This window comes from Sceloporus occidentalis, unplaced genomic scaffold (genome assembly GCF_023333645.1).
Source record: "Sceloporus occidentalis isolate IW3139 unplaced genomic scaffold, rSceOcc1.0.p SCAF_1, whole genome shotgun sequence".
Lineage (NCBI taxonomy): Eukaryota > Metazoa > Chordata > Lepidosauria > Squamata > Phrynosomatidae > Sceloporus > Sceloporus occidentalis.
The window spans coordinates 6,669,498-6,684,285 of NW_028316981.1; the positions used below are offsets into that span (position 1 = coordinate 6,669,498).

The following is a 14,788-nucleotide window of genomic DNA, read 5'->3' on the forward strand; positions in this document are numbered from 1 at the left end:
CTGGCTCAGTGCTATGGAATCCTGGGAACTGTAGTTTGCTGTGGCATCAGAGCTCTCTGACAGTGAAGGCTAAATGTCTCCCAGAACTACAGTTCCCAGGATTCCATAGCACTGAGCCAAGGCAGTTGAAGTGGAGTTGAGCCAGAGTACAGTGTTGATGCAGCCTTTAAAAAAGCAAAATCCCCCCAAAATTTTGTTTGCTTGTTTCTTTAAACCAGAGTTTGGTGTTTTTTGCTTTTGTTTTTACATTAATGCTTTAATGGGAAAAATGAATGTATGATTATTATAGAATCTTAGAGTTGGAAGAGATCCCAAGGGCCATCCAGTCCAACCCCATGCCATGCAGGAACTCACTATCAAAGCATCCCTGACAGATGGCCACCAATAAAATAAAAGGCAGATGAGGCAAGATGTAAGCAAGAGAGAATAAAAGCTCTGAGAGAAGTGAGTGAACAAGTAGATCTCTGCTCTGGGCAAAGGCAGGAAGATGTCCATCCCATCATTAGAAACGGGCGTCCCTTCCGGACGCCCCTCAACCCTAGTACGAGTCCGTACAAAATGGCGGCTTCCGTCCACATGGAGGCTGCCATTGTGACGTCACGTGACGCATAATGTCCGGACGTCGCGTGGTGGAAGTGACACCGCGAGTGCGCAACTAGCGCCTTGCAGTGCCATTTACGGGACGCAGAAAGAAGCACCATTTCGGCGCTTCTTTCTTGCTGCACCCAGGAACCACGCGGTTTGGCCACTGCAGTTCCCAGACACAGCAACCGGCGGCAGCGGCAGAGCGCCCTTCTTGGGCGCTCTGTAACACGCCATAGTGTCATAGAGCTAGAAGAGACCTCAAGTGCCATCCAGTCGAATTACCTTCTGCCATGCAGGAATACATAAAACACCTCCAACAGATGGCATCCAGCCTCTGTTTAAAAACTTCCAAAGATGTAGACTCCCCCACACTCCAAGGCCACATCTTCCACTGTCAAACAGCTCTCACTGTCAGGAAGTTCCTCCAAATGTTGAGGTGAAATCTCTTTTCCTGTAGTTTTCATCCATCGTTCTGGGTTCCATTCTCTGGAGCAGCAAAAAACAAGCTTGCTCCATGCTCAATGTAACATCCCTTCACCAATTCCACCTCAACATTAGGTAGGAGGAACTTTCTGACAGTAAGGGCTGTTCTACAGTGGAATACACTCTCTTGGAGGGTGGTGGAGTCTCCCTCCTTGGAGATCTTTAAGCAGAGGCTGGATGGCCATCTGTTGTGTATGCTTTGGTTGAGAGTTCCTAGATGGCCCTTGCGGTCTCTTCCAACTCTATGATTCTATGAATCTCCACAGTGGACAATATGCAACACAGCTCCTGATAATCATAAGGCACATGCAAGTCCCTAGTTATTTAAAACTTTAGATATCCCCAAGAATTAAAATTTGAATTCAAATGTACTTGTTGGATTTCCAGGACTTGACATCAACACTATTTTGGACAGATTAAATCATTATCTGAAACAACAGGGAAGAGTTTCTGAGGCTGCCTTGTTGCATGGACCAAAGATGAATGAACAAAACCTGTTTGGCCCTGACGCAGGCCAAGACTATGATACAGTTGGGGCTGAAAGAAGTGGAGAATTCTGGGAAAGAACAGTACAAAGAATACTGGGTGAAAAGACAATCAGCTCATATCTTCAGTGCCAATGGTTCAAGCAGTTCCAATACCAGGAGGCCAAGGGGCCCCGGGAGGTTTGCAGCCAACTCCACGCTCTCTGTTGCCAGTGGCTGAAGCCAGAGAGACATACCAAGGCTGAGATGGTGGACCTGGTGACCCTGGAGCAGTTCTTGGCTGTCCTTCCTCCAGAGATGCTGACCTGGGTCAGGGAATGTGGGGCAGAGACCAGTTCCCAGGCGGTGGCCCTGGCTGAAGGCTTCCTCCTGAGCCAGGCAGAGGAGAAGAAGCAGGAAAAGCAGCAGGTGAGAGCATTTAATCCTGCTAGTTTCAAAGGGCTGTTGTTGTTAATTGCCATCAAGTTGACTTCAACAGGGCAGCTGTGACTTCCTTGACCAGATCTATCCACCTGTAAAACAGTCTTCCTCTTTGCCTATTGTCTTCTGTAATGTGTGGTGGTTTCTCATGATACAGTGGGTTCTTGTTATCCGCTAGGTTTTGGTTCCAGGACCCACCTATGGATACCAAAATCTATGAATGCTGAAATTCCATTAAATGCAGTGGCATAGCAAAATGGTGTCTCTTATATAAAATGACAAAATCAGTTTGCTTTTTGGAATTTATGTATTTTTGAATATTTTTCAACCTGTGGATTCATGAATCTTTGGATATGGAGGGCCAACTATATTTCCAAAATATCCAGGGATTATGACTGTGATCAGTATCTTGAAACCTCCCCTTAATTACCCATATGTTTAATGGAAATCATACAGTGACAGACTGCAACATTTCCCACACACTGAGGGTGCATCTACATTGTAGAAATAATAGTTTGAGACCACGTTTAAGTGCTTTAGCTCCATCCTATGAAATCCTGGGATTTATCATTTTACAAGGTCTTTAGCCTTTGCTGCCAAAGAGCACTGGTGCCTCACCAAACTACAAATCCCAGGATTCTGTGGGATGGAGCCATGGCAGTTAAAGGAGTGCCAAACTTCATTATTTCTACATTCTAGTCGCATACAATTCTGTTTTGTGCTCCATTCCCACACTTGCCATTCTTTGCAATCCTCTCTTCTCTTTCTGGTACAGGATCTTTTTCCAGGGGAGAACGCTAATGTTCCTAAGGCTGAGAAGAATAAACTGGAGGCCAGTAATTCCTGGTACATCATGGAGGACTGTGACAGAGATGCCTCCTCCTTGGGTAAGAACACAAGGGACAGTTTGCAAGTCCTCCTAATCTCAAATAGGTGTGAAGTAGGTGCATGTCATGAACTAGGTCCATGTCATGAGGAGGGCAGCCAGAATGGTGAAGGGCCTGTAAACCATGTCCTATGACAGTGGTGGCGAACCTATGGCATGAGTGCCAGAGGTGGCACTCAGAGCCCTTTCTGTGAGCACATATGCTATTGCCCCAGTACAGAGTTTGCCAGAGTTTGTTACTACAAAGCCAGAGGGACATGGCACTTTGTGATAAATACAGTAGTGGGTTTTCGTTTGCTGTTTGGACACTTGGTCTCTAAAATGTTTGCTATCACTGTCCTATGAGGAGCAGCTGAGTATGTTTAGCCCAGAGAAGAGCAGGTTAAGAGGTGACATAATAGCCATGTTTAAATACTTGAAGGGATGTCATATTGAGGAGAGAGCAAACTTGTTTTCTGCTGCTCCAGAGAACAGGACCCAGAGCAATGGATACAAGCTACAGGAAAAAGAGATTCCACCTCAACATTAGGAAGACCTTCCTGACAGTAAGGACTGTTCAACAGTGGAACAGACTCCCTCAGGGAGTGATGGAGTCTCTTTCTTTGGAGTCTTTAAACAAAGGCTTGATGGCCATCTGTTGGGGATGCTTTGATTGAGAGTTCCTGCATGGCAGAAGGAGGTTGGACTGGATGGTCCTTGTGCTCTCTTCCAACTCTTATGATTGTACACACACACACACACTAATATAATAATGTATAATTTAAAACGAACTCCAGTTACTCTTGCTTGACTCTATTTTGCTTCTGACAGATGGACTACCAATGCCAGTGATACACACTCGCTCATATCCTCTTGATAATAATATGGAAGCAGTGAAAGTGGACCAGGTATGAGCAAGATTGTTCACTACACATGTCCCTTGCTGATGAACAGGGATGGGTTTTTCTCAAAATGGTGACTGGAAGTGACATCACCTCACTTCCGGTCGCCATTTTGATAGACTGCCAAGGGAAAACAGAGGTACAGGGTTTGGTGGGTCCCTGCAGGTGTGTTTTTGCATAGTTGGTTGAGGCTTAAGAGAGATTCCAGTCAGAAAGGAGGTGTTTAAAGAAAGGGAGGCTGCAACCACACTGGAGAAATAACCCGGTTTGGCACCGCTTTAACTGCCCTGGCTCAAGGCTATGGAATTCTGGGTTGGAGTTTGTTGTGGGGCCCAAAGCGGAGCTAACCAGGTTATTTCTCCAGTGTGGATGCAGCCGGAATAAAACCAAGAGATACTATGGTCCGTCTTGTGATGGATATTTTCCCTCGTAACAAATTAATGCGAAGTGAACTTAAATAAAATATTTTATGTCGGTTGGTTCTTCAGGTCACTGTTTGTTTCAGTGTGGTATAGTGGTTTGAGTGTTAGACTTTGGCTCTGGGGACCAGGGTTCAATTCTCAATTCAACCATGAAACCTAGTGGGTGACCTTGGGCAAGTCACATACTCTCAGCCTCAAGGGAAGGCCATGGCAAACGTCCTCAGGACAAAAATTGCCAATAAAAACACCAGGACAGTTCGCCTTAGGGTCGCCATAAGTTGGAACCTATTATTATTATTATTAATTATTATTATTATTATTATTATTATTATTATTTTCTTATATCCCACCTTTCTCCCAACATAGAGACTCATGGCAACAAACAACGCATATAAAGCAATACAATTAAAAACAGGACAAGAATATTAAAATATATAAATATAAAATATAAAAAATAATCAAATGATTTTAAGAGTTAAAACATTTATACATTTAAAGTACAACATATTAAAATAAAAAATCCATTAAAATTTATAACATTACACAACATGTTGTTATTGAAGGCACACACCACCAGCACCACCATGCTAACTCTGAATGAAATGGCTTTGGATTTTTATATTTATTTATCCATTCTATATATTTATACAAAAGAAAGAACATGCTACTAGAAATACCGTATATACTCAACTATAAGTTGATCTCATGTCAAGGGCAAGTTTTAGGGCCAAAATTATGGATTTCGATATGACCCATGGATAAGTCGAGGGTAAAACTTAGGGCCACGTATCAAAGGATCTAAAGGATGGAGCAAAAGAAAACAATGCCAAAGACAAAAGTCCAGTAGGCATAACTATTTGTGCTCTCACTAAATGGATGGATAAGTGAGTAGAGGGAGATCAGTGCTTCCAAAACAGATAACACTCTTGCCTTTCACCAGGGCATAGTTCCTGATTTTTTAATAAGAGTTAAAGTACAGTACTTACACTGATCTGTGGATAAATTGACAAAGTTTTTTTGGGTCAATTGTTTCACTCAAATTCTTAGACTTATACATGAGTACATACAGTATATAAACTGGAGTAAAGGAACACTTGTGTCCTCAGCCCTTCTATACATACAGATGGTGGGGAAAGGGTGGAAATAGGACAAAGTGTTAATGACCGGGTAACTTCTGATGTTGGAAGGCAGAGTCAACATAGGTCTTTAAAAAGACAGGGGTTTTCTGTCTGGTTTAAGACAAAAAAGACATAAAATTGTGTTGTTCTTTTTAAAAATTGGGGACTATTGATGGTTGTTGGGAGGCTTTAGGGGGCCAGAAATAGGCCCAGGGATGACATGCAGCTCACGAGTCTCAATTTATGTACATCCCTGTTCCAGAAGCATCTTTCCTTTTGCTTTCCTCTAAGCTGGCCATTATGAAGACTGGGGCTATCACTCCCAAAGGCCTCAGTCCTCTACCTGAATGTCTACTGTATCAGGTGAAAGTCTATTTTTGGATTTGCTTAGCAGCTAAACAACTGTGAAGAGAAATTGTGAACAAAACATTGTTTTCTTCTTTCAGGTGACCTTTAAGGAGGTGGCTGTGTACTTCACTGAGGAGGAGTGGGCCCTGCTGGACCCAGACCAAAGGGCCCTGCACATGGAGGTGATGGGGGACAATTATGGAGTGGTGATCTCTCTTGGTAAGAATCCTTCCCTTGCTCCATTCTTGCTCTGGTTCCGCACTCCAAACATTTCTTTTCCATTCTGGCTAGTTTCCAAGATTCCTTTAATAATAATAATACAGTCTGTCCTCAGCATTCACTGGGGTTAGAGGTGCAAGAGCCCTGTGAAAGTGGAAAAATGCAAATATGTGGGGGAAGGCAGGAGGGACACATGTATGTACTCCTCTCCCCACCGCCCCATGAACACAGACCCTTCCTGTCTTTCCCCGTGCTTTGGCCAGCTTCCTTCAGCCGGCAAAAGCCCAGGGGAAGGTAGGAGGGCCATTTGTGCACCCTTTCTAGCTGCTTCTTCCCTCCTGGGCTTCCCCCCCAGGGAAAAAGCTCAGGCAGGAGGAGGCAGTGGAGCATGTACGTACCCTTCCCGGTCACGCTGTGGACAAACTCACAAATAATCAAATCCGCTAATGTTAAATTTGCAGAAATGGAGGGCTGACTGTAATAATATATATTTCTTACCTGCCTCTCCCCATGGATTGAGGCGAGGCACAAGAACAGACCAACAAATATGCAAGAGTTAAGAACACAACATCAGTTAAACCATACATCAGTTTAAAAGAGCAAACAAGACAGATACTTATTAAAACAAGCATAGAATCATAGAGTTAAAAGGGACCCAAGGGCCATCCAGTCCAACTCCCTGCCATGCAGTCTATGTCTTAAATTCATTGTTTAAACTTTATAATTTTAAAAATCATCTGAATAGGCCTGCCAGAAGAGATTAGTCTTCTGTTCATAGTTTTTTTGTGGGTTTTTCGGGCTATGTGGCCATGTTCTAGAAGAGTTTCTTCCTGACGTTTTGCCAGCATCTGTGGCTGGCAACTTCAGTTCTTTTTTAAATTCGGACAGCGTATTCAGCCGTTGAATCTCTTCTGGCAGGTGGTTCCACGGTCTAGGGGCAGCTGAAGAAAAGGTCCTCTTGCTGACAGTCACCAACCTAGTCCTGGTTGACTGGAGTAAATGTCCGCCAGAGGACCTGAGTATATGGGATGGATTATATGGGAAGAGGCGATCCTGTAAGTACCCTGGACCCAAACCACGAGGGGCTTTAAAAGTAATAACCAATACTTTGTCCCTTGCCCAGAAACTAATTGGCAGCCAGTGGAGTGATTTTAAGAGCAGTGTGATATGATCACTCCTGGATGTCCCAGTAGCTGCCATGGTCTGAACTAATTGAAGTTTCCAAACTTAGTATAGAGGTAGCCCAATGCAGAGTGCATTGCAAAAGTCCAGTCTTGAGATTACCAGAGCATGCACTACCATATTTAGGTCTTCCAGCTCTAGGAAGGGTTACAGGGATTGCTTAGAGAGCATGACTTTCTGAAATCCATAATAGATTGTATATAGATAGATGCTCCCCTTTAGGGTGACTACTCAGCAAGATCCTTTTTAATCCACAAGAGTGAATTGTGTGAGATAATGTGGACTTAATCCACAAGAATTGTGTGAGCCAGTGTGGCATTGTGGTTTGAGCACTGGACTACAACTCTGGAAAACAGAGTTTGAGTCCTCACTCAACCAGGGAAACCCACTAGGTGACCTTGGGCAAGTCACACTCTCTCAGTCTTAGAGGAAGGCAAAAGCAAAAACCCCTCTGAACAAATCTTACCAAGAAAAAACATATGATCGGTTCACCTTGGGGTCACCATAATTCAGAAATGACTTGAAGGCACACAACAGCAACAAATTCAAATTGTGCTTCTTTTCTTTCATGTTCTCTTTTGAGGTGGTGACACATGGAAGTATGAAAATGATGGATCACCACACAGAGTTTTCATGCAAGGAGCAGGATGTCAAGATGAGGGAGAGAAAAGTGAAAGAACAGAAGCAAAATGGAAAAAAAGGAAGAAAACCCCAGCTTTTCATGGTGCTGATATCTGTGAAATCTCAGGCCAATTAAAAACAGAACAAGACAAGGAGAGCAGGGAATGTCTTGTGTGTGGCAAACGCTGCTCCTGGAATTCATATCTTGATGTTCATCTGAAAACCTACATAGGAGAGGAAGCATTTAAATGCCTGGAGTGTGAAAAAAAGTTTAGTATGAGAACAAGGCTAATTGACCAACAACAACGTGCTCAGGTGAAACCATATACGTGCCCACAATGTGGGAAGAGGTTTGTTTGCAAGAAATACCTTGCTGCCCATCAACAAATCCACACAGGGGAGAAACCATATAAGTGCCTGGAGTGTGGGAAGAGCTTCCTTCAGAAATCAGGCCTCAACAGTCATCAGATTATTCACACTGGGGAGAAGCCCTATACATGTGTGGAATGTGGGAAGAGCTTTAATAAAAAGTCAAGCCTCAATAGTCATCAGGTTATTCACACAGGGGAGAAACCCTATAAATGTCTGGAGTGCGGAAAGAGTTTCATTTGGAGCTCAAACCTCAATAACCATCTAGTTATTCATACCGGGAAGAAAGCATACCAATGCCTGGAGTGTGGAAAGAGCTTCAGTCAGAGAGCACACCTTGCAGGCCATCTAGTTATTCACACAGGGGAGAAACCCTATCAGTGCCTGGTGTGTGGAAAGAGCTTCAGCCAGAGAGGACACCTGATGGGCCATCAAGTTATTCATACAGGGGAGAAGCCCTATCAGTGCCTCGAGTGTGGCAAAAACTTCAGTCAGAAAGCACACCTCAAGAGACACCAGGGTATTCATACTGGAGAGAAACCATTTCCTTGCCTGGAGTGTGGAAAGAACTTTAGTGACAGATCACACCTCAGTAGACACCAAAGTACTCACAGTGGGGGAAAACCACCCTAGCTTCCATCTCTGACCTCCCTAGCTTCAATCTCTAACCTCAGGACAGTGGTCCTTGCACACACACACACACTCACAACTGAACAACTGAATTACAGTATATTCACAGTGATAATGACTTTTTGGCACACTACAGATAACACTGGTTAACAACACCCCAGCCTCACAAAGCCCTTCTTAGCCAGTTTATCATATCTCCTTTCTGGTTCCCAACCAAAACTGCCTCCACCATTGATATGGTTATCCACCCATCCTGGCTTAGGCAACCTCTTTCCATCTGCCTTTGTTATCAACAACCATAATTAAAACCAAACTTGTCACCTTATCACCATACCCACACATTTTGCATTTCTATGTCTATTCATACAGTCTGATTATAAAGGTCCTTCTAGGGTACCAGTTCACTCCATGCATCTGAGGATGTAGAAAGCTTGTGCTATGACATCTTTCATAGAGTTAGTCTCAAATATGCTACAAGATCCCTTTGCATACTGATTTTCCAGACTAACACTGTTGTCTCTGTGAATTCCACCTTAGCTTTAATATGTCACATACATACAAATGGAAAGCTGTATATGTAGAATAACATCTCAGATATTTTTGGAAGACTTGCCAATGGAAAAAATGGTAGCTGTCATGCCCTGCCTCCAGGATCCTGGCATGTCCTCTTGAGTCTGAAGGCCCTGATGGATCTGAAAGCTCAGGGGAAATGCCAGGGCTGTAGCCACAACTCCAGCAGCCCCAGGAACAGAGTTCCCTGCAGCTACAAACTTCAGATGAAGAGGCAGGCTTATTGCTATCCATTCCCATAGAGAGATGCCAGGAAAGAGGAAAAAGCTGGCACTCTCGGCGTTTAAATAAGAAGCAAGCTGCAAAAAAGGGGCACTTGTGAGATTTGGACAGACTATAAACAACCTAGCATCTCCCTTGGTCCATTATGGCTTTCCTTATTCTTTTCGTTGGGAGAAAGCCATGCTGGTGCCTTGTTCTTTGACTGATTGCCTGTTGTCTTGAACCCTGCGTGGACACTGACTAGTCTCTTGGATTATCCTTTAGACTGCTTTCCTGTACTGAATATTGACTCGTGAATAGCTTGGATTGGACTAAACTACCTCTACTTTTCTACTGATGCCTTGGTGTGCTTGGACTGTCTCTCTTTTTCTCTGCTAAAAACCTTTGCAACACGTTGAGGCTTTGTGCTCGGAGTCTGGCTAGCTTCCCAAGGGCAAAACAGGATAGTAACAATGATAAAGAATGTATTGTTTCCTGATGATGGTTGTGAATCAAGAGTTTTACAACAGAGTGAGGAAAGGGTTTAGGATGTCAGTTCATAACACACTGAATAAAATATTTGAGAATATCAGTAAAGCGTCTGGAAGGCTGATCAAGAAAGAATCAAAACAATCTACAGGTGATCTGACGTACCATTCAGTTATGTATGGGTTCAGTCTCTCCTGTCCAGAATTATTGGGACCAGAAGTGTTTGGGATTTTGGAATATTTTCATATCCATGAGATATCTTGGTGATGGGATCCAAGTCTAAACCTGAAATTTATTTGTTTCATATACACCTTACAACATAGCCTGAAGGTATTTTTAAAAATATTTTTTAATGATTTTGTGCTTGAAACAAAGTTTGTATACGTTGAACTATCAGAAAGCAAAAGTGTTACTATATAAGACACTCATGAAAAAACAGTTTTGAGTTTTGGAATATTTTGGATTTTGGGATTCTGGATGAGGGAAACTCGACCTGTAAAAGATTTCAAGGTCAAATGCCATATGCCAAATGCTATATAAATCTGTCGTTGGCTCATTTAAACAGATGGTGGGAATGCAGTAAAGGGTTCTGGTATGAGATACAATTAAAACTTAATGTTTGTGATATACCCTTAAGAGTTGCGAGCCCTAATTTTCTTATCACATGCATTAGTTCCTTATGTGCTGTCAGGAATTTAACCATACAATTATATTTTAAGCTTTCTTTTGTTTTATCAACAGATAAGAATGTATTGGCAGGAGCTAGGGTTGCCATATCCTGCCTGGGGGCAGGACATTCCCGTTTTTCAACTGGACAGGGTTGTTCCGTCCCGGTTTGATAACTGACCCGGGTATGCCCCGGGTCAGCTGCCGCTGTGGGCGGCTATGGTGGCCGCTCCTGCTGCAGCCCTTGTACTGCGTGCGGCCGCTCCTGCTGTGGCCCTCACATGCAGTTGCTCACATGCGGTCGCTCACTCGTGGTTGCTCACGCAGGGCCGCTCGCGTGGCTGCCACCACCAAGGTGGCCTTTGCTGGCCTCCCTCCGGCGCTTCCACTGCCCTGGGCACGCTTTTGCAGGGCCGCGCGCAGGACTAATCAGGAGAAGTTCCTCCTCCTGAGGCTGGGGCTGAACAGCCCGCCCCTTCTACAGGCCGGAGCCTGTGACTGCTGGCTGGGGGCGGGGCTGTTCCAGCTCCAGTCTGTCTCCATTGGCCAGCCAGCCTCAAGAGGAGGAGCTCCTCCTCTGTTTGGTCGTGGGCCGGCCGGAGGGGAAAGGAAAGGGCCATTTCCTGGTGCCTTTTTTGGTGCCGAGGAGGAGGAGGATGAAGGGGAGGGGGAGCCCATTCCCAATACTGAATGTATTTTTCTTAAGTGTATTTTTTCCAATATTTATTTTTCTTAAGTGTATTTTTAAAGTGTATTTTTGGTGCTTTTAATGCTAACAAGCCTGCCTTGTTTTGGCAGTGATGGTGATGATGATGTTGATATTGATATCAGTCAACTTCTGAGGCATGTGCTCACTGTTTCTGAAGCCGAGACAGTGTGACTTTCCAACATCTGAAATATGCAAGAGGCCATGTTAAGTAAAGCCATGTTCAATGCCCAAATGTGCTGTTGTGTGTGTTTTGGAATTTCTGTTTGGCCAGAAACTAAGGGAAGTACATTTCTGCCATCTGTCTAGGAATAATGCCAAAATGCCCTCCGTTTTGAGCATGCCTAAGAGACATGCGTTTATATTAATGCTTTTTAAATTTATTTATTTTTTTAGTTGTCCGCATGTCCTCCATTCTAAAAATATGTCCTACATTTGGGGGTATAAATTTTGTCCTACATTTTTTTTACATCTGTCCCGGTTTGGAGCTGGACAGTTATGGCAACCCTAGGCAGGAGCGCACACACTGCAGTCTCAATGGGAGCGGAAGTCCAGAAGCCTCCAGTGGGCCAAGGAGATGTTGGTGGGCCACAGTGTCCCCTCAAGATATCTGGACTCCAAGTCCCAGAGGCCTCAGCCAGCGTTACCAATAGAAAGGCATTCTGGGAGTGGGAGTCCACAGCCCTCAAGCCGGGGTCTGAAGGGGGTTGATGGCCTGCTTTGTTCCCTCAAGGCGCTTGGACTCTCACTCCCAGAGGCCTCGGCCAGCGTAGCCAATGGCAAAGCATTCTGGGAGTGGGAGTCCACAGCCCTCAAGCCGGGGTCTGAAGGGGCTGGGTGGGTTCAATAAACAGACGAAAGAGCTGTTTTCCTAGAGAGGCCGGAAATGAGCGGCGGAAGTGTGTCCCCCAGTGGAAAATTCCCCTCCCCCTCCTGTTTTTTGGGGGGATGTTCCTTCCAGAGAAGCGGACGCAGCTGCGGAGGAAGCGGGGAGCCGAGGCTGGTCGGCGAAAGGAGCCTCTTCCCTTTCCCTGCTCCGAGGAAGAGGAAGGGAGAGGGGCCTCAACTCCGCCTGAGCCCCTCTTTGGGCAGGGAGGGCCTTTGTGGCTCCCTCAGTAGCGCCTTTGGGTTTGGGAACCGCAGGGGAAGGAAGGTGGGTGAGATAGTCTCCTCTTAAGGGCAAAGGGGGCAGGAGACCCAAGACAAAGAGAAGCCCAGGCCAGGCTTAAAAGCCCAGCCAGAGACAAAAGGGGAGGGAGGGAGGGAGGACAGCCACCCAAATGTGGCTCCCCAATATGTATGTTGTTCTTGTTGGGTGCCCCCAAACCTTAAGGCCAATCTGTCATGGCCCTTTATTGGTAAGTTCCTTCTGGAGGGGTTTCCTCTGAGGCTGAGAGAGTGTGACTCAGCCTAGGACACCTTCCCATTGGGATCCTGGAAGGGGTGAGAACTGTTCAGCCCCCATAGATACTCCCAGGTTGCACTGCTCTGTAATAGTAGTTTTCAGATTTGCCCCCCTCCTCCCTCCCCCAGATGTGCCACTCTATTCTGCTCTGGTCAGGCCCCACCTGGAATACTGTGTCCACTTCTGGGCACCACAATTCAAAAAGGACATTGGGAAACTGGAGCGTATCCAAAGGAGAGCGACTAAAATGGTGAAGGGTCTAGGAACCATGTCCTATGAGGAGAGCTGGGGCTGATTAGCCTGGAGAAGAGAAGGTTTAGAGGTGATATGATAATCTTGTTTAACTACTTGAAGGGATGCCATATTGAGGAGGGAGCAAGCTTGTTTTCTGCTGCTCCAGAAACTAGGACACAGAACAATGGATGCAACATACAGGGACAGAGATTCCAGCTCAACATTAGGAGGAACTTCCTGGCAGTAAAGGCTGTTTAACAGTGGAACACATTCCCTTGGAATCTGGTGAAGTCTCCTTCTTTGGAGGTCTTTAAACAGAGGCTGGATGGCCATCTGTCAAAGGGGATGCTTTGATTGAGAGTTCCTGCATGGCAGAATGGGGTTGGACTGGATGGCCCTTGTGGGCCCTTCAAACTTTTTAAGTCTCCATCTGCACTGCAGAATTAATGCAGTTTGACACTGAGATGGCAAGTGGCAATATTCAATTTTAGTTCTATACAATCAATATCTAGTTCCCTTAAATGAATAATAGAAAGAGACCCCAAAAGGGTGAAGCTAACCATAGTAAAAGTTTGCTGAAGTAGGACTTTTAACAAGATGTGTAGAAAGGTTGGTGTGACATATTTTGAAGGATAAATGCTGGTGCAGGATGTCTACTTTGAGTCAGAATAATGTTTGTTGATAAAGGGTTTGCATGGAATGTGTGGACTACTGAGTGCAAGGCCAGGGTTGATGCGTGATATTTGGAGAGAGGCCTTTGAGAAGAGGAAAGCTTGGAAAGTGGCATAGGTTGCTAATGCATAAGTCATGAGATTTTGATGTATTCAGAATTCTTTGTCCTGATTGAATGAATTTTTGTATGTTTAAAACTGTTTACCTCCAATAGAATTTTGTCACAGAAAGTCTTTGTTAAGATGTCTATAAAATTGATTTCTGTAACAACACCACTTTAACTGCAATGGCTTCATCCTATGGAAACCTGGTTTTGTTGTTTTTTGTGGCAGCAGAGCTCTCTGACAGAGAAGGCGAAATATCTCCCTAAAACACTACAAACCCTGGAATCCCGTCGCATGGAGCTGTGGCAGTTAAAGCAGTGACAAACTGCATCAGTTCTGCAGTGCAGATGCAGCCTAGGATTGCATGTTTTTCCAAACTTCTGGAGGACCACGTAGTCCCCTTTCTTTCCCTATAAGAAAGGTCTGTGCAGTTTTATTTTTGTTGTTATGAGCTTACTATCTGCTTCTGGGGGCAGGCAATGAGAGGGAGGCTGAAATTTGCTCAGAAAGTATTAATAGACCCACAAGGATGACGTAGAGTAAATAATGAGGTAGGTATGTATAGTATAGCCACGTGGGAGACTAATGGAGATTTTGAGAGCCTGTATAGCGTAGCGGTTTGAGTGCTGGACTCTGACTCGGGAGACCAGAGTTCGAATCCCCACTCGGCCATGGAAATCCACTGGGTGGCCTTGGGCAAGTCACACTCTTGGCCTCAGGGGAAGGCAAAGGCAACCACCTGGTAGACAAAACCTGCCAAGAAAATCTCGCAGTGGGGTTGCCATAAATGGAAAACAACTCGAAGGCTCCACAGGTGTCGTTGAGCTCCAATTCCCATCAGTTCTAGCTTGTGCAGCCAATGCTGTGGGGTGATCGTTCATCACCTTCTGGAAGGCCAGAAGTTCATTGAGTTCTGGATTCTCCCGTTTCTGCCTTGGCTTAAGATAGAATTTGGAAAGCATCCAGGATTGCCCCCAACATTGGAGTGTTACTGGGGACAGAAATCCAGGAAGCTTTCATTAGTCTGCCTTTTTTGAAGGCTTTGACCTATGAAATCTCTTCTAACCAGTTTCTCTTCAAGGGCTGCATATA

General features: G+C 44.9%; 2 protein-coding genes across 5 annotated transcripts in view; both read left to right on the plus strand.

Moving 5' to 3' along the window:
- Positions 1–1,160: 1,160 nt before the first annotated feature.
- Positions 1,161–9,962, plus strand: LOC149320527 (zinc finger protein 75D-like). The gene is made up of 5 exons (XM_089501250.1): positions 1,161–1,961; positions 2,749–2,860; positions 3,670–3,746; positions 5,727–5,847; positions 7,613–9,962. Exons 1-5 carry the CDS (start codon positions 1,548–1,550, stop codon positions 8,650–8,652), a joined length of 1,764 nt encoding a protein of 587 aa, XP_089357376.1. The 5' UTR covers positions 1,161–1,547; the 3' UTR covers positions 8,653–9,962.
- A 2,126-nt stretch (positions 9,963–12,088) lies between these two features.
- LOC149320528 (uncharacterized) overlaps positions 12,089–14,788 on the plus strand; it is a 37,926-nt gene continuing 35,226 nt past the window's right edge. For 3 of the 4 annotated variants that reach the window (XM_089500863.1, XM_089500859.1, XM_089500862.1), the window contains exon 1: positions 12,089–12,434. The gene's annotated coding sequence lies outside the window, so the exon portion shown is untranslated. Of the gene's footprint in view, positions 12,435–12,922; positions 13,009–14,788 lie in introns of those variants that run through there. The other variant, XM_089500860.1, reaches the window with a different exon arrangement.

Coding starts and splice junctions, on each gene's coding strand:
- LOC149320527 (XM_089501250.1), top strand. CDS start 1,548: ATGAATGAACAAAACCTGTTTGGCCCTGACGCAGGCCAAGACTATGAT. Junction 1,962..2,748: donor AGAAGCAGGAAAAGCAGCAG/GTGAGAGCATTT, acceptor TTTCTGGTACAG/GATCTTTTTCCAGGGGAGAA. Junction 5,848..7,612: donor TGGAGTGGTGATCTCTCTTG/GTAAGAATCCTT, acceptor TTCTCTTTTGAG/GTGGTGACACATGGAAGTAT.